This window comes from Dinoponera quadriceps, unplaced genomic scaffold, assembly GCF_001313825.1.
Source record: "Dinoponera quadriceps isolate SergipeBrazil2010 unplaced genomic scaffold, ASM131382v1 scaffold163, whole genome shotgun sequence".
NCBI lineage: Eukaryota > Metazoa > Arthropoda > Insecta > Hymenoptera > Formicidae > Dinoponera > Dinoponera quadriceps.
Window position 1 is genome coordinate 1520444 of NW_014554384.1, and position 24635 is coordinate 1545078.

The 24635-nt window shown below is 45.4% G+C and overlaps 2 protein-coding genes across 2 annotated transcripts; one reads left to right on the forward strand and one right to left on the reverse strand.

The window, feature by feature from the left end:
• Positions 1-23: 23 nt before the first annotated feature.
• Positions 24-1023, forward strand: LOC106747869 (39S ribosomal protein L18, mitochondrial). The gene is made up of 3 exons (XM_014625840.1): positions 24-337; positions 459-572; positions 651-1023. The coding sequence occupies exons 1-3, from the start codon at positions 144-146 to the stop codon at positions 880-882; spliced, it is 540 nt and encodes a 179-aa protein (XP_014481326.1). The 5' UTR covers positions 24-143; the 3' UTR covers positions 883-1023.
• A 97-nt stretch (positions 1024-1120) lies between these two features.
• Positions 1121-23633, reverse strand: LOC106747834 (protein Wnt-5b-like). The gene is made up of 8 exons (XM_014625765.1): positions 22039-23633; positions 11648-11758; positions 5641-5906; positions 4955-5135; positions 4298-4409; positions 4034-4136; positions 3400-3567; positions 1121-2876 (listed from the first exon to the last, which is right to left on the reverse strand). Exons 2-8 carry the CDS (start codon positions 11743-11745, stop codon positions 2689-2691), a joined length of 1116 nt encoding a protein of 371 aa, XP_014481251.1. The 5' UTR covers positions 11746-11758; positions 22039-23633; the 3' UTR covers positions 1121-2688.
• Positions 23634-24635: the final 1002 nt, after the last annotated feature.

Genomic DNA, 24635 nt, shown 5'->3' on the forward strand with positions numbered 1-24635 from the left:
GATACGGGCTTTAAGGTCGTCTGGATCATTTTGAGAAAGAGAGAGAGAGAGAGAGCGGTGATAATAGTGTCGTATTCAAAACACGAGTATTATTCGTTGTTGTACGTTATAATACACTGTGGAGTTACGATAGTCGTGTAAGAATGTTCCCGACAAGTGCACGAATACCAGTGGCTCGTGTGTTGTGCATGCACAGAGAAATCCACAGCAACGCAGAGTTAATCAAAAACTGCAAGGAGGTCGTGAATCGAAACCCACGGAATTTGGAGCGGTTGAGAATAGCAAGAAAACCTATCGGATTCTCTCTCGAAAAAACGTATTACGCGTTTTGGCACAAGTAAGACAATCAAGTTTCTATGTCGCAGCTGTAAACACAACACAAATACAATGAATTATGTTACATATGTTCTATTGTTAAATAATATCGATTGTAATTTTGTGTGGCATCCAATTTGCAGGCTGGTCGTATTCAAGAAGCCTCGTCACATTACTGCAGAAATACATCATTTCGAGAATGGACCGGTTATTACAGTTTCTAGTGCAGAATGGGCATTGAAGAAGCAGTTATATCGGTACAGACTTGGTTATACCCATATATGTTATTATTATTTACAATTTGTATAATCTTGTGCATGTTACAAATGTTTTAGATGTACCGATGGTGCAGCTTATATTAACACAGGACGTATGTTAGCCCAACGCTGTTTGGAGTCTGGTATTTATGAGATGGAAGTTGATAAATCGTTAAGTGGAGAAAAATTTGACTTGCTGGTTAAGGAAATGGAGAATGGTGGGATTATTTTAAAAGAGCCACCAAGATATGTATATCCTAAGTTCTGGTGCAATAAACGTCCAGAAAAACCTTGGGAGATTCATGAGTAGTTTGTATTGCTTTTTATATACGATAGTGTAAATAAGAACAATGGAAGGACAAAGTGTGCATTTTATACACAGTATATATAGCATACAACTCTGATGGTATGGTTTCTTGCGAGAGCCAAATAAAATTGAACTCGGTGATCGGTGTATGGTGTTTTATTATTCCAGTATCTGTCCACTGTGAAATGCCGAGTTTTGTACATTACAATATCTAGGAGTAAAAATAAATAATTGTATCGCTATTAAATAAACATCTAGTATACTGGAAATACAATGCTAGCTGACTTACAAGTTATCTCATTATCCAAGGCAAGTACATTCCATCAAATACAATTCGTGATACAAGTGGAATGTCGTTAAGTGATTTACCGTAGTGACTATATAATAGAAAATTTAAATTACGTATATATATATATATATATGTGTACATATACAGGTTGATACGGAAATAATCCTGAAGATTTGGCGAATCTGCTGCGAAAGATTAAGAATGTAAGAGGGTATTAATTTATAATATATGAATACAACTTGTGCGCAAATTCTTACAAACTTGCTCAATTGTCAGAGGTATTCCTGTCTCAGCCTGTATATGTAAATTAAAAAAATAATTTCAGATCTCCTCGAGTCATCTGAAATCTTTTTTTTCTTTTATTACCGACATTTGCGATATATATATATATATATCGTTATATATATATATAACGATATATCACCTATATTGAGATACAATTGATACTTCAGCATTCTTAAGTATCAGTCCGATTCGCAACGTCGTTCGCTTTCACGCGCTGTTTTGCGGCTCGCTAGACTAAATTACTCGCAAATAAATAAAAATGCAATAAACGCCTGAAATAATTTACATCTATGGCTACGTCGTAAAGCGTTACTATTACGAGCTTAAAGTAACTTATCCGTGTATTACACAGCATAATCGCGCGAGTCGCTAATAAATATTCATCCATGTTAAGAAGAACCTGCTCGCGAAATACGGTTCCTGGAATAGCGTTCCTGGAAGTCGTTCGTTTTGACGCGTCACCGTTAAATCGTACGTAACCGAAAATCGTTAGCTCCCAGCTATCGTGACACGATTGTTGGTTCAACGCGATATTTTCGTAGAGAGCAGGGTGTGACTTCCATTCGCCTCAGGTTCAATTGGAAATCGCGTTAATTTAAAGCTACAATGTGCTCTTTGTTTCTTCCTCTCTATCTCTTTTTCTTAAGTAAATAGAAGTTTTTACAGAAGAAAGATAGAGAGCAAGAAACAAGACGCAAAGAGCACATTGTGGACCAAGCTTAACCATGAAACATTCGCCAGGCGCTTAATTTCTACGAGAGCATACAGTAGAAATCTTTTTCAGCCGCCTGAGATTCCTTCTTTCTTTTAAGTAGGCCGCAAATCATTCATGCTGCTGTCTTCGTGAAATCGAAATTCTGGAGACCTACGACCTACGAATCTTGATGTTTTGAAACTTAACGACGAGAACAAACCGACGTTCGACAGGATACAGACAAAGTATTCATATCGCATCAGAGATCCATGTACAGTAGATTCTGCATACAGTAGATTCGGCAGAAATGGAGATTTAATGATGTGTAATCGGAGTTCGTCTCGAGGATGGACAGTTATTAGAGATAATGCAGGACGTATCTTCGCGTGCATCCCAACAGAATGCAGACTGGCTGAGAGAGACGATAATGCCACTGTCACCGGGACTCGCCGGGCCCGTTACAAAACACCATCGGCAATGCGAGGGTGGGCCGCGGCGAAGAAGTGATTCGTAAAAAAATAAATAGCAGCGCTATTTACTTTCACTTGCACGTGTGGATATCGACATTCTTCACGCAGGTCTTGCACTCGACGTAGCAACACCAGTGGAACTTGCACTCGCATCTCTCTCTGATGGTGGACTTCTGCGTGTTGTACCCTCTGCCGCAGCAGAGAAGATTGCAGCCGTCCATGCCGGACGATGTTCTGTTGCACGCTCTGCCCTGTGTGCCTGTTGAAAAGAGGAAACTGATTTCGCATCGTCGAGACGCGTGTGAATGTCCGGGAGAAAAGAAAACGGGAAGAAAAACGATTCCGTTGGTGTGAATTGAATTTTCCATTGTCGGGGGGACCGGACGAAAATTCAGTTGTAGGGAACAGAAAGATTTCAGTAAGAGATTTCTATTCAGTCGATTGTTTCCAATTGTCTCAGCCGAGATTTAATGTAGCTGAGTGCTTCACGTGCGAATTTTCTTAGTCGCGATAACAGAGTTATCTTCTTGTCGCCGAGTTTCCATCCGGTCTCCGGGTACAGAAAAATCGCATACTAACGGAGTTGTTTCTTCCCTGTAATAACGGAGACGAGTTTGCAACCTATGCTATCAAAACAGTCCCATTCCTGTTTTCATTCTTGCAAACATATCCTTTCTCCTTCCACTGATCGGGCTCCTCTTGTCCGATAAGCGGAGGAGAAGAGGTTCCGCTAAAAATTTCATCATCTTTACTTTTATACTGTCTTTCTCCAATAGAGCTACCTAGTGATCCCAGAGTGTCGTTCGGAAGGCAGTAGTTCGGCGAGTCGTCCAGATAAACGAGATCGTTGGCAGTGGGCACGGAAAATCTCGGATCGCGCATTGACAAGCGGCCCCGCCGATTAACCCTGACCTCTGTCGCGCCATCGTACTTGTCTAGCAGAAAGTCGCCTGGAAGTATTGTAATATAGCTTAGTGATATGTTACGTAATGATATGTGTGTATAGTGAATGAAGGATGATTGTGTCTTATGGAAAATACGTGAGACGTTTGTGTGTATAATGTTATGGAAACTGTTTTATTGTATAACGACACACTGTCCAAAAATGAAGAAGTCTCGAGAGAGTTGCGAGTGAATGAAGCTGAGAAACTCGGGCACATTTTAAAAGTGCAATTCTTCGATAAATCAACATTTTCCCATAATACAGAAGGTGTTAGTTGCAGCAACGTTCCCGGGACGACACGAATGTCTGTAAACGTCTACGGAACGTCCCAATATGACGCGTAAAAATATCCGAATGATCCAAACAGAAGAGAACGTTTTAAGTGGTGTCATTTCGTCCGAATAAGTCTCAGTTGGCATTTTATTCGAGTTCTGTTCAAGTCTGGGAAAGTCGGTGACATTAACGAGACCTACCGATTTCGCGAAACGAAGCGAGCTGCTGCCAGCAGGTGATGAGGCTGCAGCTTCCGGAAACGCCGTGACATTTGCACGTAACCTTGGACCTTTTGATGACGGCCTGTAAGGACGAGTGGGCGTCACGCATCAGTTTCGTTTCGTCGGCCGCGACCGTTCAGCGAATTCGCATTATAAATCAGAGCGAAATCGATACGCGCGTACGACGCGACATTTAACGGGGCGCATTTCTGTCGGGCGAGCTAAAAAAAGAACGAACTTTACCCTGCGACCGGCCTCATTGTTGTGTAGATTCATCAGGCTCCTGCCCTGCTCCCGGCTGCCCCTTTTGAAGCTACGCTCGCGTTCCCGCACGTCCACGAACGCCTGCGTGAACCTGAAACACGTGCGCGTGGAAACAGCAACGCGCTCGTCTATACACTCTCGTCTCGGGATTTCGAGACACCCATTTTAATTAAACCGCATCGGCACAACAAACTAATCCCCGATATCCGATGAATAGCGGCGGCACCGGAATAGGACGCAAGAGCAAGAGCTTCGAGTCTATTTAGACGCGCGCGCGCGATAGAAACGCGGGCGAAAACGGGATTCAGCGGTATCCCGCGAGTATCGACCGCGAGGATCCAATTTCGAAATCGGAGAACAGTCGAAACCGCCTGGAAACGCGCTTTGTGCTGCAATAATCGAAATCTCTGTCGCGGATGCAGCACACGCACGAACACGACTTCGAGTTCTGTCGGGAGGAGGAGCTTCAGCGGAACGAGAAGCAAAATGCTCGGCACGATCCGATCTCGCGAAGATGTTTCTCATTCGCGATTTCCGACATCTCTGCGGAAGCCCATTCGAACGCTGTCGAGTGTCCAATTGTTATTGCCAATTCAATTACTTCGATTATACACTGTGACTTCACGGCCCGCTTACTTGTAGCCGTACTCCAGATTGTCCCCGCATCCACCCCAGATCCAGTCACGATTCAAATCCCTGGGCCTGCTGCTCCTGGAACAGCCGCACGACGACAGCTGACCGTCCCGGCAGGAACGGCTGATGGAGTAAACCACTCCGGCGGCGGTGATCGCGTGAACAAACGCGGTTTCTCTGCTCGCTGCAACATGTCACATATACACACATGTCTAACTCTTCGGATATGGTGTTCCAAAACGGAATGGAAAATGACGCAAGTATAAAAAAGTAAGTGTCAAGAGTTTTGTCTGATAATTTTCTTAAATTAATAATACGGTAATTCTGAAATTAAGTTAATAAGTAAACAAGTAAATTGAAATTAATTTAACACCCCTCTTTCTCTCTTAAATAAAACAGGTTGAGTAAAATAAAATCAAAAAATCAGATTACATGAATTAATTGAAGTGAAATCAATGTACTGAGATTAAAATTTAATTCAATTGAAATTCATTTGATTTGATCTAATTGCTTTACCTATAATCTTAACCTGATTTAGTTTAATATAAATTGATTTTAATTCCTTAAATGAAAAAAGCGCATTTTTCTTGGGACGGACCCTTGTACTAATTATATATTCTGAAGCTTGTTTCGGCAGAGATACTTCACTTTAACGCCGTGACACCTGAAAATCAAATGAATCGACGTACCTATTCGGAGCACCGGACCAAACACAGTCTCGTCGTGCACGGTAGAACAGTTCCACCGTCTGTCTCTGAATTGATGCTGGCACTCCAGGACGCCGAATTTCGCGCCCTTCGCCACACTGGACATGTGATCCACGGACAGTTGGCAGAGCTTCCCTTGGCCTTGAGACAAGCCCTTCAGAGCGCCGCAGATCGTAGAGGCACCCGCGTCGTACGTCTCCATCGTCTGCGCCGCTTCTAGTTGCGGGAAGTGACGTAGACCGAGGTTTCTGTCGTGCACAAGGTAACAGAAAAATATCGTATCATATTCGTTTCGAAATCTTAATTGTGCATCGTGACTAACACGGATCTTCTCGCTGGCAAAGATCCCGCCTGTTCGGGGAGTGAAACTTGTAATTCGTTACGAAGAGGAACGCGATTTCGACTCAACACTATGATTTCGTAAGTATAGGTAGAGGTAAGAACTGTTATTATTTTGAATATCTTTGAAAAATTGAAATATTTAAAAAATGCATTTATATCTGTTTTAATTTAAATAATAAATAATTATTATTATTTATGTAAATATATTATATATACTTATATATATATATATATATATATAAAATACTTTATTACTCATAATAATAATAATAAATAATTTGAATTTATTTACATTTATTTTAATAATACTTATTAAAATATTTAAAATTAACGACTGTATAAAGAAATGAAAAAAAAGGTGTTACAGAAAGTTTTATAGAAGGTGTTTCAAATGGTGGTAACTGGTACCGCGCAACGTAATGAGATCAATTTTTCTCCCGTCCTCATATTTCAAAGATATTCGAGGTGATGATAATAGTTATTGCCCCACCCTGTATATCCCAACCTCGAACAGCGGTTTTATCTTCGGCACCGATGGGCCGCACCGATTTCCTCGGTTACCCTCTCTCTTTCTCTCTCTCTCTCTCTCTCTCTTTTCACGTTCGTTTATTGTTCGCCGCTTTTCCCCAGGTATCCGCGCGTAAAGTACGAACGCAGCTAACTAACTATGGGTCACGAAGGCGTGCATCATTCCGACGGGCATCGAAAGCGAGACCGCGCCGATGCCACGACCGGGGCCCCCTAACTCCTGGAGATTTGTTACGCCGATTATATAAATTCGGCGCAGGGCGGCGCGACGGCTCGCGTCCGTGGGCGAGGAGCGGCCCTCGGATTTTCTCCGCGCCGGATCCTTAATGGCACATTTGTGAGTCAACCGAGCGAGATGATGGAACGGCACCGTCAAAGACAGAAGCCGGACGGGGGATGGGGGCGACTGAGAAAGGGGCCCGGCAATCTGAAATTCGAAACGGGCGGCCGACGCCGAGAGCAAGGGTTCCTATAGCGTGCACGCTCGCTCGCTCGCGTCGTTCGTTCTCCGCGTCGCAAATCGCGTCCCCGCGTTTATTCCCGCGAGCTCGACCGAGCTTCGAAGAGAATCCCCGAGAAATCGTCGGCGATTCGCTCCGCCAGGCTGCACGGACGATTGAACGGATATCTCGACGATTGTAACTCGCGCGGTTTCCGATCTCCGGCTCCGACAAAAGAGCTCGTTTCCACGCTGCCCACATTCACGTTTGACAAATAGAAATGATGCACTCTTCCTTAATGAAATGCAATCTTTATGTCTTCAAAATATGGATACAGGACAGCCTGGGAAGATAATCTCGTTAATCCTCGAATAGTAAGATAATCCGATATTCAATATGATAACAATATGGTAATGAAGAGGATTTCGTATCGGATGTAGTCTTGTTTAATTACAGATAAAACGGATATTTATTTTAATAGTTTTACAAAAGTTGCATTTTGCATTGGTTATGCATTACATTATTTATTTGCTTGCAACTTTTAAAAATGAAATAAAAAATTATATGCGATATAAAATATCTATTTTTTAGAGTCATTTCATTCACAATTTTTCATATTTAATCATCGAAACTCGAGTGATTCTTAATTTTATTTTATGATTTATAAACTTTTACGAATAGAAAATATTAAGGATTTTACACAATAAATATATATTAATTTGCAAGACATATTTAAAAATATTTTCATTTTATCTAGAATTTTTAAGAAATCGCCTGGAAAATCAGGGAATACTTACGGAATTTTTCTCGGGTTTGAGTAGACACTTTGTATTTGAAGAAACTACAAAATGCTTCTACCGGTCTGACCCACCTTGTTACACGCGTGATTGCATGAATCTTGTTATCCGAGGATTAATTATATTCCGCGCCGAAGCGAGCCGAAGTCGCACCCGGGCCGGCCGCGATTTACGCAGTAAGCCGCGACAACCTGCACGGCGACTCGGTGCAACCCGGACGACCTGTCCGAGCGTGACTCAGGTGAATGCTTGTCGGGGTTGTCGGTCATGTGAGGCGCCCGTTTTAGCCGTACCATAACAGTACGCATTACTTGGGAAGGTCCGAAGAACGACAATGGGAAATCTTCGAATCTGTGACTCACTGTACAGAGCACAACATTCCAGCGCAGTTTGGATCTCGCTATAACTGGGAATGCCCGGCGTTTGAGATAATCCAAACTCAAAGAGGCGTTCTTCGACACGTCAAGTGGTTGGGAAGTTATGGCGAAGAGAAAGTCTCGGGTTTAGGGATGTTGTGATACCATGAAAATATTAATATTATTAATATCGAAACGAGTATCTAATCAAGAGTATCGACATCAGTAGTATTAGTAAACTCAAATATCAATATCGATATTTGGGTTTTAGTATCGAAAAATAAAAAAAAAAGTTTAATTAGAAGAAATATAAAAATCAGAGAAGTATTTATCCTGCAAATTATTTTCATAAGGATTTAATTCGTCTAATAATCTTATTATAGTATAAAGATATTTCTACCTTCTGCACTGGACTTTCTACAGTTTGTGATCTAAAAATCTTAAAAAGGATATCTTAAGACTCTTGTGTACTCGCTACGACTGTCTTTGTATGATGACGTCAAAAGCGAGAAATCACGCCAGAAATGATCACGGCGTACGTGGAAATAAAACAATATACGCACAAAATGACTCTCGTAATCGACTCTCCGCACGTCTGTAAACATGTCCGGGCGCTTTTCTCTTTTGCTTCAGCAATCCAAAAATTACAGAAATCATAAGACAAGATAGGTTTAAAACGCAGGTTGCATGTTACACGAATTTTCACGAAGCAAAAACACATATCTTGAGGATCGGCTGGGTAGAAGATGAAAAAAAGATATCGAAACAAAGGAAATATTGATGTGGGCGCGAACATCGAAGAAAACATCGATACGGAAATATCCGGGAATTGAAAAAAAAATATACCGATACCGGTAGTATCACGATATCCTTATCTCGGGATGCGGGCTCGGGAGAAGAGATCTCTCGCTCGCTCCTTTATTAACGAAGGCGAAGTGCGCGTCCCACAGTTTCGCGCACACTCCGCGGTCGGAGCGAGAAAAAAAACCACGCGCTCACCGGGATGTTTCTCCGATCCTCGGTGAGTGAGGCTCCGATGAAGTTTCGATCTTGTCGCGATATCCCTGATCGCTTCGCCGCCGCCGAGCGAAGAGTCGTAAAAACCCGCGCGAGCGTCTAGGGAGTGTGTAATAGACGACATTAATATTCCGGAACACGCTCCGCCGGCGATATATCATCGGCTTTACACTCCCCTAAAACAATGGCGCGGACAATCGCGAATAGGGGGGGGGGAGGAGGAAGGAGCGATAATATTTCGACGGGGCACGGCCCACGCAGCGCGCGTCCGCGAGCGGGCCGTCGTCGTCGTCGTCGTCGCGCCGTGGGCCGCGGCTCCGAAAAGTAATGCCCCGTGTCTCCTAAGAGATTGCAGCTACATCCGCAGCGTCGGCGCGCGTTTATATACGGGGTGTCCCGAGGCGATCAGCCGAGGGCGGCCGAAGCCATACACAGGTACAAAAGAGCGAACCGAGTAATTAAGTTATGTGACAGTGTTAATTAAGCGGCTGGAAAATTGCAGCCGATGGGAAGAGCCGGGTGGAACAGCGCGCCGTCTTAAATTAACCCAGCGACGGCCGATTAAGTGACGTCAGAGTCGGCAGGCGATGCGAGTGGATTCAGAGGAATGGTGGTTTCGGACTTGCCGCTTCGTCGCGATCAGGTATGCGCGAGAACGTAGCCGAAAGTCGAGGCAACTTCACGGAGGTGAACTTGGGGTGACTTTCACCGAACTCTGATTAATCTGATCGGCGATTTTAAGTCGACCGTCGGTCGAATATTACTCTTGCTTTATCTTGCTACATGGTAAACAATTTGGTGTAAATAAAGATCCACGGAAATTTCCGTGTTAATTTAACATGGAAATACGTGAAATATATAGTAAATTCACCTTGTTAACGTATTACTTTTTAACGTATTCATCTTGTTAAAGTAATGTAAAAATTTCAGTGGACCGTTACTTAAGCCAAATTTTCTACCGTGTACTCAGAACACAAAATGACGTGAAAATGACGATGGACAAAGTGATCGAAACGTGAGTTTTTATAGCAATTTCCTCGTTATTTCGGCGTTATCGTCGCAGGATTAAATCGATAGATCGCCGAACGACAAGATACAGGACCGAAGATCGATGTGTCCACGATTCTTGTTACCACTCATCAGTCCACACAATCGGCGAAAGTCCACCCTTAGGAGCGACAGGTGGTAAAGCGCGGCGAGGATCTCCTCACGGGAGCGTGATCCACGCGGAGTTGATTTCGACGCGAAAAGAAAGTCCGGAGCGGCTCACAAAGGAGCGCGCGCGGGCGGCCGGGACATGAGGATTTGTCATGCTCGCATGCAGGATAGAACAGTGAGGGGCGAGAACGGCAATTCAGAGATTAGACACACTACGAGGCGAGGGTACGAGAGACGGGAACGAGCTCTCGCGGAGAGATTTTCGGGGGCACGGAGAGAGAGAGAGAGAGAGAATTCCTCGTCTCGAGGTTCCCACGATGCGCTCCAGCGCAGTGCCAGCTCTGATTTGTGCGGGCACAAAGCCCCATAAATTAAGGAGTCGCGTGAGAAGTCTCGACTCGCTTCCTCGCGACCTATTAATTTAGCCGATCGATCGAGATCCGCGCGAACGTGAGCTCGGCCGAGGAGGTATCGCGATACTCTACGCGGATCCGGAGGCGTAGTCGAGGAGAGGGACGGAGAGGGTGAAAGAGGTCGCAGCTACCAGGAGTAAAGTAGCGTTTCCCATTCATACGATCAATAGAATCCCGGTTATCCGATATTATACCGGGGAGCGTTCAGATAATCGAAGGTTCGACGAGAAAGAAAGGGGGGGGGGAGAGAGAGAGAGAGAGAGATTCGGATAAGGGGCTACATACTCGAATGGCTCGCTCGAGTTTCTTCCTCCTCTTTTTCCTCCTCTTTTATAAAAAAAACTATAATAGATATCAAAAATCCTATGACAAAGAGTAGAAACGTACTAAGAATCGCACTAAGAATATCTCTGCAAAACTACGGCTAAATCGGCCCAATAGTTTCCGAGATATTCTGAACACCGATTAGCGATGACGAGTCTCACGGAAGCAGCGGTAACAGCGTTTACGCATCAACTTTTTGCAATGAACATCATGTAATATGTAAATAAGTGTTGAAGAATCTCCCCGTCAAAAGGAGCGCATCTTCGTAAAGTGAACGACGGTGGTCGGCGGAAAGAATCAAACATTGGGCGTTTTTCGAGCCGCTCGGGCGTATGCAGACCCCATAATCAGACCTTCCATAGTGGGAGCAACGATGACGGCGACACCCCACATCGGCCGTTAGCTCACCCTTCGATCGACCGATATGTAGGACACCTCTTGTCCTTCGACACGCCGGCTTTTATTTTAAGAGTCGCGAGGCCTAATGAAAAAAATAGCAACGTCCCGTCTAACTATAAATACGCGCCGTGGAACCGGTTAACACTTTTAACGCGCGATCGGCCGCATAGAAAAAAAGGAAAAATCCGCGCATGCACGGACAGAAGGATACTCACATCCAAGTCCCCGGTACCGTTGAGGCGGCGGCCGCCGCCGTGGCGATGAGCAACAGCGATTTTAGCGCGAGCGGAATATTGCCGGCCGTCATCGTCATCGTCTTCCTCCCCCTGCAAGCATCAGAAGAAACGGCGATTTCGTTACGAGTGTTCGCTGATTAGAAGGCCGCGCGCGCCTATTAATTGCTTCATCAGGTAGAACCGCTGCACGTCGGTCGGTGAATTGAGTTTGCGGCGAAAAAGGCCAAAAGAGGGAGCAGCGGCAGGCGCAACGGTGAAATCAAGGTCAGATCGATGCATCACGGCCGCGATCCGCGCGACCGAGGAAACGGCGGCTTTTAATCGAACGGAACGCCGCACTCGGCTGCATCCGCCGCGAGCGTGATCTTCCGCTCTTCGCGGAATTCGCGAGCGATCCGCGATCCATATTCTCGTGTGCACGAAACGTCGGAGAGCGGGGTGTTTCGCGTATAAAACGTTCGCGTCCGAGACGGCCGTGGAGCTCGAATTCAAGCGGTTCGCCGCTGAACGAAGGGACAGATTTTTTTTTACGAATTAATCATACCGAGCTAAAAGCTGCATTGATTATTGGTCGCCCAACACTTCTTTTTTGCCGTTTAGTTCGGCAAACTGGCTCTGTGAGACCCAGAAATCTTTTCTAATATGCTCTTATTGGGATATCTATGAATCATCTCTGTCATGAGCTACCTCCCTCTTCTTAAGAAATTGAAATAGCTCTTATGTAAAAATTAAGTGCCTTTTGTGTGTGCTAATAATGTACTTTATTCTCAATTTTTGTGCTCGGGTGGTTTGGAGCAGAAAATCGCGATTAAAAATAAAGGTGTTGGCTTAATGTAAAATTAACATCCTATAAATGTGCTTATCCACAGTGTAATGTAAAAAAAATCAATTTTTTTATTTCTCCGCGGATTTTATCGATTTCTTTCCCAGGGGTAGAAAAATTCACATGAATTCTTCTAAATGAATTTTTCTACCCTTAGGGAAAAACTCAAGAAATTTGGAGAAAATTGAAGAAACCCGTTTTTTTAAAGTTGCGGATAAGTGCAGATATTATAGTTCTGAGAATATGCTAAAGGTAAATTTCAAAAATTTGTCGTAATCATTATTTTTAAAATAAATGACTTTTAAGATATAAGAGAAGACAATGTATCGATTCTACACAGGAAGGAGTAGAAAATTGTGCGCGCTTTAAGAAGAGAATCCTATATTTATATATGTATATAATCCGCGATTTAACAGCTAGAAGATCTTCGAATTTGTCGCTTGGGTCAATTTGACCCACGAATACCGAACAGGACTTAAGATATCGCCCACTCGTTGACACAGTTACGTTTCGTAATTGGAGTACAGGATTGCTGCGAGCGAGCAATTCGCGCTGGGTCCAGCCGGGCTCTACAATGTACGAGAGCGCCGAAGGGACCTCGCACTATTCAATAGACGACGTCCATCGCGATTTCTTCTCAGCGAGCAGACAGGACGCATATTCGAGCCGCAGGCGCGCGACGCGGACAACAGTGGGTTAAGTGATGGACTCGGTGAATTGTAAGTGGACCGAGCTTGTATCAACAGTTTGTGCAACGCAGAGAGAGAGAGAGCGAGAGGAGAACCGCTCGCGCTCGCGTCAGGCGTTCTCGCAAGGTGTAATGTCGAACCGATGTACCATAATCGTCCTGGACTCGGGTGTCTTTCCGTTCCGAGGCCAGCTCGCGGAGAAGCTGCCCGCTTGCTACCCACGGCACAGTGACGTAGCTGAAACGCGCGAATCCTCGCGCGAAGCTCACCGATGGAGCTCCCTTCCTCCGCTCTCTCGTCGGCATCGTGCACCGCATCACGACTGCCGCGTCGAAGAGACCGAGACCGAGTCGAATTCTTCAAAATAATAATAAGAATAATATCTTTAATGGAATTAAAAATTGCAAAGTCTAGAAGTATTAAAGACACTTGTTGAGAGCGATGAAAAAGCGCGGCAACAGCTGGTACAGCTGGTTTTATTGTCTTGCCAAAATATATATATAGATGAACAATGATATCTAATAAGTAAATAAGTGACGACACGAGGGCAGTAATTGAATTGAAAATAACGGCCCAATGAAAGACAATACCGTCATTGTCGCGCAGAAAAAAAATAGTCTTAAATCAATAACAAATATTCCCGCATATAAGCAAGAATATTACAATATTCTCAGAAGAATTTTACTCTTGAATTGAGCGCAATACGCGCATCGATGCAAATTCAATCAAATCAAGACCAAACATTTTCTAAGATTATAATATTCTTGCTTACACATAAGAATATCTATCATGGCTTCAGAGTAATTTTTTTCTTTTCCGAGTGCAATCGAATAATTGAGATAGATCTTTAATAAAGACCCAATTAAAAAGAAGAAAAAGGGGAGAGCAGGGAAAATAAACGAGAGCCCGCTCGCGGCCGATCTTTCCCCGACGGGATCGGCCGGGAGGGGTGGAACGGCGGGCTGCCGTATTCGTGGAACGCTAAGTAGCACTACAATACGGCGGCTACGTCCCTGCCCGCGGAACTGGTATACACGCGTACACGTGTATACACACGCCCGTACGTGCTTATATAGTACCGTCGTCGTCGTCTATCTAGCCCACGCGATCGGTCGGCGATATTAGCCGGCGTATAAAATGCATTTGTGATCACGGCGGGAATGTAAACGGCGTACTTGGGGCATACACGTCGCGCTCTCGCGCGCGGCCCGAGCTCGAATTATCAGCGATAAAGTATCTCGCTGGGTCTCGCATTGAACAAGACATGACCGGACGATATAGAGCGCAATAAGCGCCACCGCGTCTGTTACGGAACGAGCCGATCGCCGATTCCGTATGGCTGCATCATACGCGACTGCATCATAGAGACGCGCGCGGCTATAGTTATAATAGGCGCTGGGAGCGCGAAGGAGAGACAGAAACGGGAGGCAACGGGAGAAATAGAGAGACATTTGATATTAGCACGCACGTGTATAACGATGCATTTCTCGCCTCTCCCGGCCGCGCGCGCTTGCGTAATCCCTAAACGACGGGAGCCGGCGCGCGCGCGCTACCTGCCGAATCGTAAAATGTGATCATAACGCGGAGATGATTAAAACGTTCGGGGCGATGATTTACTTTCTCGGTTAGCCGCGCCGGCGATATATCAGCGCGGCGGATTCTTCGCGAGAAGGCTGAGAAAAACGAGCGAACTACCGGCCGCGGAGAGAGTGCGGGGGCAGAAAGAGAGAGAGAGAGAGAGAGGGGGCGGGAGGAAACGGCAAAATTTGCATAGGCATTTAAGAATCTTAGGGACATGAGCGCGGATTAGGGTCGTCGATACAGCCAGGTCGTTAATTGTATTCACTAGATAAGAGAGCGCGCGCGCGAGAAGCGCATTCGAGAGCTCGAGCCTCGCGAGCGGTCGAACGGTCCCCCGGGGAATCGGCTCTAGATTTTCACGAAGAGTGCCAAGACGACGACTCGAGCCCTCTTAACGAAGCTGGAAGCTAAGGACGGTGTACACACACTCGAGGTGCACGTACGCAGAAGAAAACGAGAGCCTGTCTACGAGGCCGGAAGGGCGACGAGAAAGGGGAGAGAGAGAGAGAGAGAGAGGAAGAGAGACGGAGAGAAGAAGGTGGGATGCAGAAGGAGCCTCGCGAACGGCGAGAACGGGAGGACGAAGCGAGATGAAGGAAAGAGAAAGAGAGAGAGAGAGAGGGCGGGAAGGAGAGGGAGAAGAAGAAGGCAGGAGGAAAGCAGAAAAGATGGGAGATCTGAACGTGGACGAGGAGGAGCACGGGGAGCGTGTACAGTGAGACCGGTCGACGATTGTCAATACGGCTTGCACGGGAATACGACTTACTAGAACAATCATAGAGAGCCGAGCGGAGGAACCAGTTGACTCCGGGAAAACGAACTGTTCGGTAAAAAAAAAAAAGAGAGAGAGAAAAAAGAAAAAAAGGAAGTCGTTCCGCTCCTTAGGTACGAAGATCAGCACACGATAGGGAGACGGTTTTAAATGGGGAGACGAAGCTTACTTTTAAAGTACAAATAAGACCAAGGCCTACTCGCGATACATTATCATTTCCTCCTTCGTCGCAAAATGCGAGGAACGCGCTTGGCGATTAACGTGAAAGAAGAGCAAGTGAATAAGGCAAGGCGAAGTTCTAATTACATCGGTAAATTTCGCTCGGGCGGAACTTTCTAATTACACGGGTAATTCTCGATATTTTTAGCGTGAGAGTGCAGCAGCACGATATCCGATAAAGCGTGCATGCTCGAATGAACGAGGAGTTGGCCAAGATGAATGGAGAGTCCTCGAAAAAATTGCAGCCACGCCGAAGAATAATTACGTACATCAGGAGGGATAGCCTCTTTTTATGAGTGCGCGAGAGGAACAACAAAAGGCGTTCGTTGGACATTGTAATCGTTGATTACACTCACTGTACGTGCGTAGGTATCCGGTACTCCGGCCGAGCCGTAACTCATAACTTTTATGACGCTTTCGTGAAGGTACCTTATTAACATTCAGCCGCACTAATTTATCCCGGGAGAACGGACTTTTAATTGGGAAGTATCAGAAACGGCGTCGTACAGCTTCTCGAGGGGATTGTTATTATAAATGTAACTGCAATCATGACGCGCCCCGGCGACTCTTTAGCTCGCGGACTTTAATGGCGACATGCTGCACCGTCAAGTCGGCACTTTTAATATCGAGCTTTCGCTTATTAATCCGTTAAGATTCACAATTGTTTGGCGCGAAAGGATCTTGCTGAAATCAAAATTGTTTTCTTACTGTTTTATTTACCGCCGGAACTTTTTATAACAATTTATTTCTTCGTAGAAAACTATACATGTTTGAAAAATAGATACTAACGGAGATTTAAGGGAATATTATTATTCAATTTTTAAATTACCTTAATTTTTTACGAATTATTAATTAACTTATTTATTATAATTTATTTCATTGATAATAAAATTATTTATTAATTTATCATTAAAATCATTTCAATCATAACATTTTTATCTTAAAGAGACCAATAAGATCTTAATAATAATTATAATTATCTCAAAGAGCCAATAAGCGAGAAATCATTAAGATAACATTACTTATAATAATATTTTATAACATGCAACGTTTTTAAATATATAGTTCTTAATGTTGCGTACAATGTCATTGTTAATAACATTTGACCTAAAAATTAAAAATAATATTTCTACACTACGATTTTAATATTTAGGAATATCATATAAAGAATATTATACTTTATCAAATAACAATTTAAAACCATTTATAAAAATATTATGTCAAAGTGTTTATAAAATCCGCATAAAATCAATGTTTCGAAAGATTGGTTGAATATTTCTTGCTTTCTGGGGAGGATGCCTCTGTTCTTAATTGATTTAGAAAAATGTTTTAGTTTTCATGCCTTGTCGTAGTTCGTAATGCGATTATAGAAAAAAATTATCGAGATATTTTTAACTTCCAGCTTGTATGAATCGCTTCATGTGAAGTAGAACCTGCTGGTTGGCCGCGTCGGGAACAATGATCATCCCGGGAACGCCACGGGCAAAATTAAGATTGTCTCCGCGGAGGATCGCAAATTGTCAACGTCGACGTCCTTTTCTCTCCCTACGGTCGAGGGGTAATTGTCCAAGATAATCGCAACTGGTCTGATCTAAGGTAATGGAGTACCCGGCCTCATTGTCGATCATGCTGCATTACGAAGTCCAGATTGCGAGCCGTCATTATCTATCGCGCGTCTCTCTCTCTCTCTCTCTCTCTCTCTCGCATGCGTCCCTAAGCGATCTAAGAATGATTCCGGTGATTACACCTTCGGGGCCAGTTCAACGTTCGTCGTATACGGCCCCGTCAGGGCCTGTGTGTGTGTGCAAAAGTAATCGCTGGGGCGCGCGCGCGATGCGCCGCGTAAAATATTTCACTCGGCGAATATTTCCGCGCGCGCGCGCGCGCGCGCGGCGTGGCTAATGGCGCGCGCTCGTAAAACGCGACAGTTTTAAAACGCGCTTTTCACCTCGTTTAAAAGACGTCGGGGGAACGGCGGCGGCCGCCACGTTTCGACGCGACATTATTCACTCGATAACGACCTTCATAAAGCACAACAATCTCGGGCGCACGGCGAGATTAAGTTTCTCCTATTTCTGCGTCGCGCGCGCGAACGCTTCGGTTTCACAGATCAATCGCCGACGCTATTAAGCCGACTATTTCCGCGCCGATTTCACGATGAGGAGAAGAAGGAAAGACAAAGAGAGAGACTGCACTGTCTTCTGAGAATATCCCCGTAAGAGAACATGGATAAGAGCCTGATAACGATAAACCCGTCGCCATTCGATCAGTTGTGTCAGTGACACATTTCTCCGACGTCGATCGGCTTTCCGCCCCGCTCTACTATAGGACGGCAAGCCTAAAAAAAACGGCTAAAATTCGATTCGGAAAATAGTGGGCACTGAAAAAAGAGTTTGATAACAATTATCGAACATTTAGTGAAGTAGCTTTAGACAATAATCTAATTAAACTTCGAATTATAGCTATTTTTTTCCAACTCCCCTCTCTGTTGTGTGTGTTAAAAATATGCACGGCACCTTCGGCGATAATTTCTCGTGGGAGGAATCGCATATTACGAGAAATCATTTCTGTTGAGGTGATCAATGATGCGCTTCTGCGGCGTGGCTATTGTTCATGACGTGGTCGCAAAGTGGAGCAAAGTCCAGGCATAACGGAATGGTCATTTGCGAGATGAACTCCGGGCGAGTCGCGGTGAGCCGTTAAAAGGGGGCTGCCTATTAATCTGCCGGGACATCGGTAAATCATTGCCGGTTCAGCGATTATCAGGCGGAAATCCTTGGCTAGGTTCGATTCGAGACGTCTCTAGAGACAATTCTAAGAACGCCCGCGGACCCAGCGACAATATTCATCGGCGGATTCGATTCTTCCTTTTTCCAGTGAAAGCGCAAATTCTCGCGCTAATTATCTTGTCTCACACAACTCCGGAAATATAGACTATAATATCTGCAATTTATGTTCTTCGTGCAACTTTCCAATCTAGACGATTATTTTGCGCGACTCAACATGTTCTTTACCAAAGCTTATTTGAGAAATCCCCCCCGCGGGCAATATTGTATTTATTTCTTCTTATTGTTTATTTTTATGTAATCGCGTGTAAAATAAATTTAGTTTGGTACGCAGATATAGAAGGGAAAATTGTCGCCGTCATGCGAGCTCGACATTGGCGCACGGACAAAAATTAGTATCAATTTCAAAACTCAAACGATCCATCAGTGTCTAAAGATAAATTTAGAATCTTTAGTATAAGATCTGACTATGAATATCTGGTTATGACTCAAGTAAATAAGTAAATCACGAAAATATCAAGGTGAATATCGAAATTATGCATTTTACATCGCGATATCATCTGCGTGAAGGAATCAGTTTGAAATGACTCAATTGTGACATGCAATTTTACGAGATTCACGATGCACCTAACAATATATAGTTACATATCGCATAGATAGATTGATCATTTTTTGCGTTTCCTTATGGAGTTATTGCGGTAGAGCAAAAAGTCATATAAAAATCAAGATGACGTTAAAATGATACCGTTTTGACGTTACCTTGGCTTTTATATAATTTTGTTTTTTACCCGAGAATATTAAAACTTATCACACATACATCACCGTGATAATTCGTGGAATACTACCGAGATTAAAAGAAAAGGGATTCAAAACTTAGTTGGTGTTGGTCGTGTTTCTCAGTCGTCTGATAATTTTCAACTTCGACATCATGAATACATGCTCCGGATGGAGCACTTGAACGTCACGACGAGGCGTAAAATATGGATCACGGAATGATGTCACTTTGACGTCTCTGTGACTGATTCGCTCTGCTCTGGGGAAAGAACTGCGCTCATATCCGGATCGACCGAGCGATCGATCGTTCGCTCGCTCGTATGAATCGCGTACGCGCGGCACAGCCGAATATCACAACGATCGAGCCGATGAAAGCTTATATCTGGGCGGTTGTCGCTTTTATCAAGCTGAAATTGCCACCACCGTACACCATCGTCGCGTATACCGTATCGGCCGGCCGCTAACGAGATCCTGTTACGACGGCTGACAGCGGGCCTCTCTATACGCGGTGATTCCGCGCGCGCGCTCCTCGCGAACTCGTCCGCGTCGTTTCTTTGACGAGGGTTCTTACTGCGACCTGCGCTACGAGAGAAGAATCGAATTAGCGCGTATCGCGCGAAAGCCGCGATAAAATATGACATAAGAGTTACTCGAGTGTCCGCTAACTCGCATAATTAACGGAGCTTATGTCAGAGGCGTGCATTCATCCTACAGACTCCCGTAGTCGTTTATTATGTCCATCGCGACACTACTCTGTACACACACAGTATACGCGCAATTGTAGCCTGTGTCTGTCGCGTGGATTGATCTCTTCTTGTTTTAATTCCTCGTAATTATTGTTACCGTTCCGCCCGTTACCGTTAACCAGTAATCGTAACTCTGTCAAATCAATCAACCCCATGTCTCGTGTCTGTTTTGTTTGTTTCGGGTCTGCTCATCTCCGTACACACAGAGAAAAATATCATTCCACTTGCTGAGAAAAGCAATTTCTCAGTTTACTTTCCTTCTTTCAAAAGTAACAGTTATCTTCGATTGAGAAGATTTTTCTTCCTGATGTGATAAACTTGAAATATATTATAATATATATATTAATAATATATATATTCGGCCCAAATTTGAGAAAAGCGAGGCATCACGCGTCCAAACGAAGAATTTATTCTCTTTTCGAGAATATTATAAATTTTGTTGAAGGAAAGTTAAATTGAATAAGCAAGCCGAAGTTTGCTTTAATTTAATTTTCTTAATTTAAGTGCTAAACTTACTAGGATTCAAAATATATTTTGAATAGATTTTATATTCTCATGATTGAATTTTTATGGTGTGTTTGCGGATATAAATTTATGTAAAATACTTGAAGCAAGTAATATTTATTTAAATGCAATGTATATTTTTTCTGTGTGTAGACTTTCTAAATGACTTCCGTTATCTGTACCGAAAGATTGTATGTGAAATGTAGAACGCAATTACGGTCTACCGACAATTAACTTTCGCAAGAAGTGTTTCCGGAAAAATCTTCAAATTAACTGAGGAACCTGAGAAAAGAGAAGAAGGAGAGCGATCGCGAGATTCGTGATTATATAGTTATTCGTCTCCGACGTAGGAAGTAGGTTTTTTAGCATCTACGAGACGCGAATTAACGAGGGGGATGCGGTCAGTCGGCGAAACGTTCGCGAAAGGGCAGCGACACGTAATTTTCCCCCAGGGCGGAATCATGAGAAGCTGAACATGAGATATTTCCAAATGCTTTCAAATCAGAAAATTTTCACTTTTCACGAGTTCACGCTACGCTGAACAACGTAGCTAAACAGAATTTGGTTGAATCTACTTGACGATGGAAAATGTATTTTGATTGAAAGAAATCAAATTTCTACTTCCCAATGAACCAAATTTGATTCTTATAATCAGAAATTTTGTTTCTTTCAACCAAAACACATTTGATTGACTATTGTCAGGTAGATCCAACCAAACTTATTTCTGAGGACAAAACTTGTAATCCCTTGGGGGTCGATTGTAAATATTTTCCTTTAACATGAACTCGTGAAAAATAGAAATTTTCTCATTCGAAGGTACTTAGAAATGCTCATTTTTCACGGTTGCAACCTCGGGAAGAATTACGGAAAAAGTATGGAAAAAAGAACATAGTTCTTACAACAGGGTATTGATCACGTAACTTTTCTCCTAGAATGGAAACGTGAGAACTAAAATATTTTCAAATCGGAACATATACACTTGTCACGAATTCACGCTGGAAAACATGTATAGTCATCATCCAGGGGGTCATGAACTTCTCCTCTAACGTGAACTCGTGAAAAGTGTACATTTTCTAATTTGAAAACGTTTTACTTTCCACGTTTCCGTCTTAAGGGGAAAGTTACATGATCTATACCCAGAATGGGGACCAGAAATGAAAACTCGGTGACAAGAAATGATCAGCTACAAGAAGCAACGTTTCTGTTACCGCGACTGAGAACGTTCTTGTGAACATTCAGCTGTATGAAAACTCGATTGGTAGAGGCGCAAACAATTGATTAAGTGAAAATCTCATACAGGAATCTTCCTGTTCCTACAACCGAATTTTCGTCTCGGGTCTTAGGTAACGGAAAATTCAATTAGACCAACGGAATTCTCCTTTCCCGTGTCCGATTGCTATCCAGGACGAATTGTCAATTACATTAAAGGCCGCGGTGAGCCTCGGGAAGTCGGCGTTTAATTGAATAATTACTCACCGAACGGGACGGGCCGTGGTCGTTAGCTACCAAAGAGAGAGCGGGAGAAAGAGAAAGAGAGAGAGAGAGAGAGAGAGAGATAATTGCGGCTTCGCTCAGCTCGACGACGGCGGGATGGCCCCGCTGCTGGTCTCTCGTTCCGCTCTAGCTCCTGCTAATACCGATCACAATGAGGATCGAAGCCTCTCCTCGGCGGAGATCCTCCGCGAATCCTTTTCCTTCCGTGGGCGTTCCTCTTCTTCTTTTTCCGCTCGCGACGCGACGCGGCGCCGCTTCACGTCTCATTTTGCGGCCCACGGTGCCCACCAGCTCGCATAATTAGTCCGTCCTTCCGGTGTGCCCCGTGTTTCGCGAAAGAGAGCGAGAGAGGGAGATAGAGATAGAGATAGAGAGAGAGAGAGAGAGCGAGAAAGAAAGATCGAACCGAGGGATCGCGCTCGGTGATCCTTGTCCGGCGCGACGGAGAACGCGCGGCGAGAAATGAGATTTCTTCTCGCGGCGAAACCTGATCGCCGGGCGGGCTGCTCTCGTGCGCGCGCGATTGCGATCTTGACGGAATAATTTCCGCCGAACTCCGCAGCAGCCGCTACTTCACCAGCGAGCCTCGCAAACGAGCTGCGCCGATCGGCGGCTAACTGCGAAAGACCGCCATTAAATCCTCGTTCCGGAGGGATTCTCGTTTCCAGAGCCGTTTCTTGTCCGTTCGTCCCGAGGACGCGCGTCGCCCGATCGTCAGCGCGTCGCGTTAATTGCCGCTGGTCGGCGCACGTCGGAGATGCGTTGAACCTGCGTCTCGCTGTGCTCGCTCGCCGCCGCCGACGGTTCTCGTCGTCCTATTTGGAAACCTGTCGTCGCGGACGGCGCTCGGAATCGAAGCGAGTCATCCAGGTGCATCATTCGTCGCTGGTCCCTCGGCCGACTTGTCCTCGGACGCGGCGTGAAAGTTCGCCGACTCTTCCTCGATCCTCGTCGAGCCGTCCTCGCCTCGCGGCCGGGATCGCCTCTCGATTTCAAGGAAACGTTGAACCCGCGGGGTTTGATCCACCCGCGAACCCGCCGGCTGCTCCGCGAAGCCGACTCGTCACCGTGTCTCGGATGATCGCGGCCTCGCCTCGGAGTCCATCAACGACGTTCCCTCGAGGTGTCAAAGATCGCCGGCCGAAGGCCGCGGAGGATCGCAGAGCGATCGCGAGGGATTCCTCTTCGCGGAGCGACTTCGCGAAGCCTCCGGCATCCGGACGATGACGACGGTGAATTCGAAGAAGAAGAAGAAGCTGCGCTCTGGTCCCGGCGAGGTCGGGCCCCCTCGGAGAGAAGGAAAAAAAGAGAGGAACTCTCTCGCGGCACCTTTCACCGGAGCACTTCCCGAGTCCCGTCCTGCGGCGTCCTGTCGTCGCGGCCCGCGACTCGCATTTCGCGACGAAGAGGACGTTGAGGACGGAGGAGTTCGCGGACGGAGGTTCTGACGGCGTCCCCTCGTTCCCGAGGACGGTTCACCACCTCCTATCCCTCGGGGGAGGCGACCTCGCTGGAGAACGGCTGCACCTCCTCGTGGTAATACCGGAGGGGGCACGAGGAACGCGCTGCGAAACCGACCGGCGCGGCCTGTTGGTACAGAATGGTCGCGGCAGGGTCCACGAGCCCATGGTCCCTCTCTTCTCGCTCTCCCTCCTTCTCCTCCACCCCTCATCTTGTCTCTCTCTCTCTCTCTCTCTCTCGGTCTTTCGCCACCGCTCTCTCCGCGTACCCCTTCTCACGTTCCTCGTCTTTCTCTCACGCCCGCTCGCTCGCTCGCTTTTTCTCTCTCCGGCGACCAGCGTCTTCCTCTCTCCTTCTCGCTGCCTCTTGTTCTCACGCTCTTTCTCCCTCACTCTCTCTTATCGTAGGCCCGCGGTTCTTTCTCTGGAGAGGGAACCCCTCGATCGCACGAAAGCCGCCGGCTGCTTCTCTCCCCTGCTGCTTTTCTGCCTTTCCGTTCTCGTCTCCCTCCGTTGCTCTGTTCTCTCTCTCTCTCTCTCTTTATCTCTCCTTCTCTCGCTCCCTCCCTCCGTCCTTGTCGCGCGGTGGCTGGTTCATTGGTTTCATCGGTGCACCGGCCCGGGCTTCGTATTCTTTCTCTCTAATTATACCGTTACGTGCAATCGCCCGTGTCAATTAGCAGCTCCTTTCTTTCGTTCCTCCTCTGCCGCGCTTCTTTTTTCTCTTCTCTCCGCTCGCAGGAGACCCGACGTGGCGTGCAACCCCTTCGAAGGGATCGCCGCGAGACGGAGGAGGAGGAGGAGAAAGTGGGGGGGGACGAAGGGGGCGAAGCAGCGCGCGCGATCGGACCCACCAATTAATCCTGCGTATCCTTCGAGCCCGCCGTGCAACCGGATGCCACTCTTGGGAAGCGATACCTCGTGTAGTTCTTGATTCCCTTCGCCAATCGATCTAAGTTCATTCAAGTCGATGTAGAACTTCGGCGAAAATCACTCAACGAAGCCGCCTATAGCCTGGTTTACATCACTAGTCGTTTGATACGCGCTCCGAATAGTAACTTTCTATCGGATTACTTAAATCTCGACGATGTAAACGACGACACACCTGGATATAACACC

Coding starts and splice junctions, on each gene's coding strand:
- LOC106747869 (XM_014625840.1), top strand. CDS start 144: ATGTTCCCGACAAGTGCACGAATACCAGTGGCTCGTGTGTTGTGCATG. Junction 338..458: donor TATTACGCGTTTTGGCACAA/GTAAGACAATCA, acceptor TCCAATTTGCAG/GCTGGTCGTATTCAAGAAGC. Junction 573..650: donor TTGAAGAAGCAGTTATATCG/GTACAGACTTGG, acceptor CAAATGTTTTAG/ATGTACCGATGGTGCAGCTT.
- LOC106747834 (XM_014625765.1), bottom strand. CDS start 11,745: ATGACGATGACGGCCGGCAATATTCCGCTCGCGCTAAAATCGCTGTTG. Junction 5,907..11,647: donor ACGGTACCGGGGACTTGGAT/GTGAGTATCCTT, acceptor TGTGCACGACAG/AAACCTCGGTCTACGTCACT. Junction 4,410..4,954: donor AATCTGGAGTACGGCTACAA/GTAAGCGGGCCG, acceptor CACGTGTTTCAG/GTTCACGCAGGCGTTCGTGG.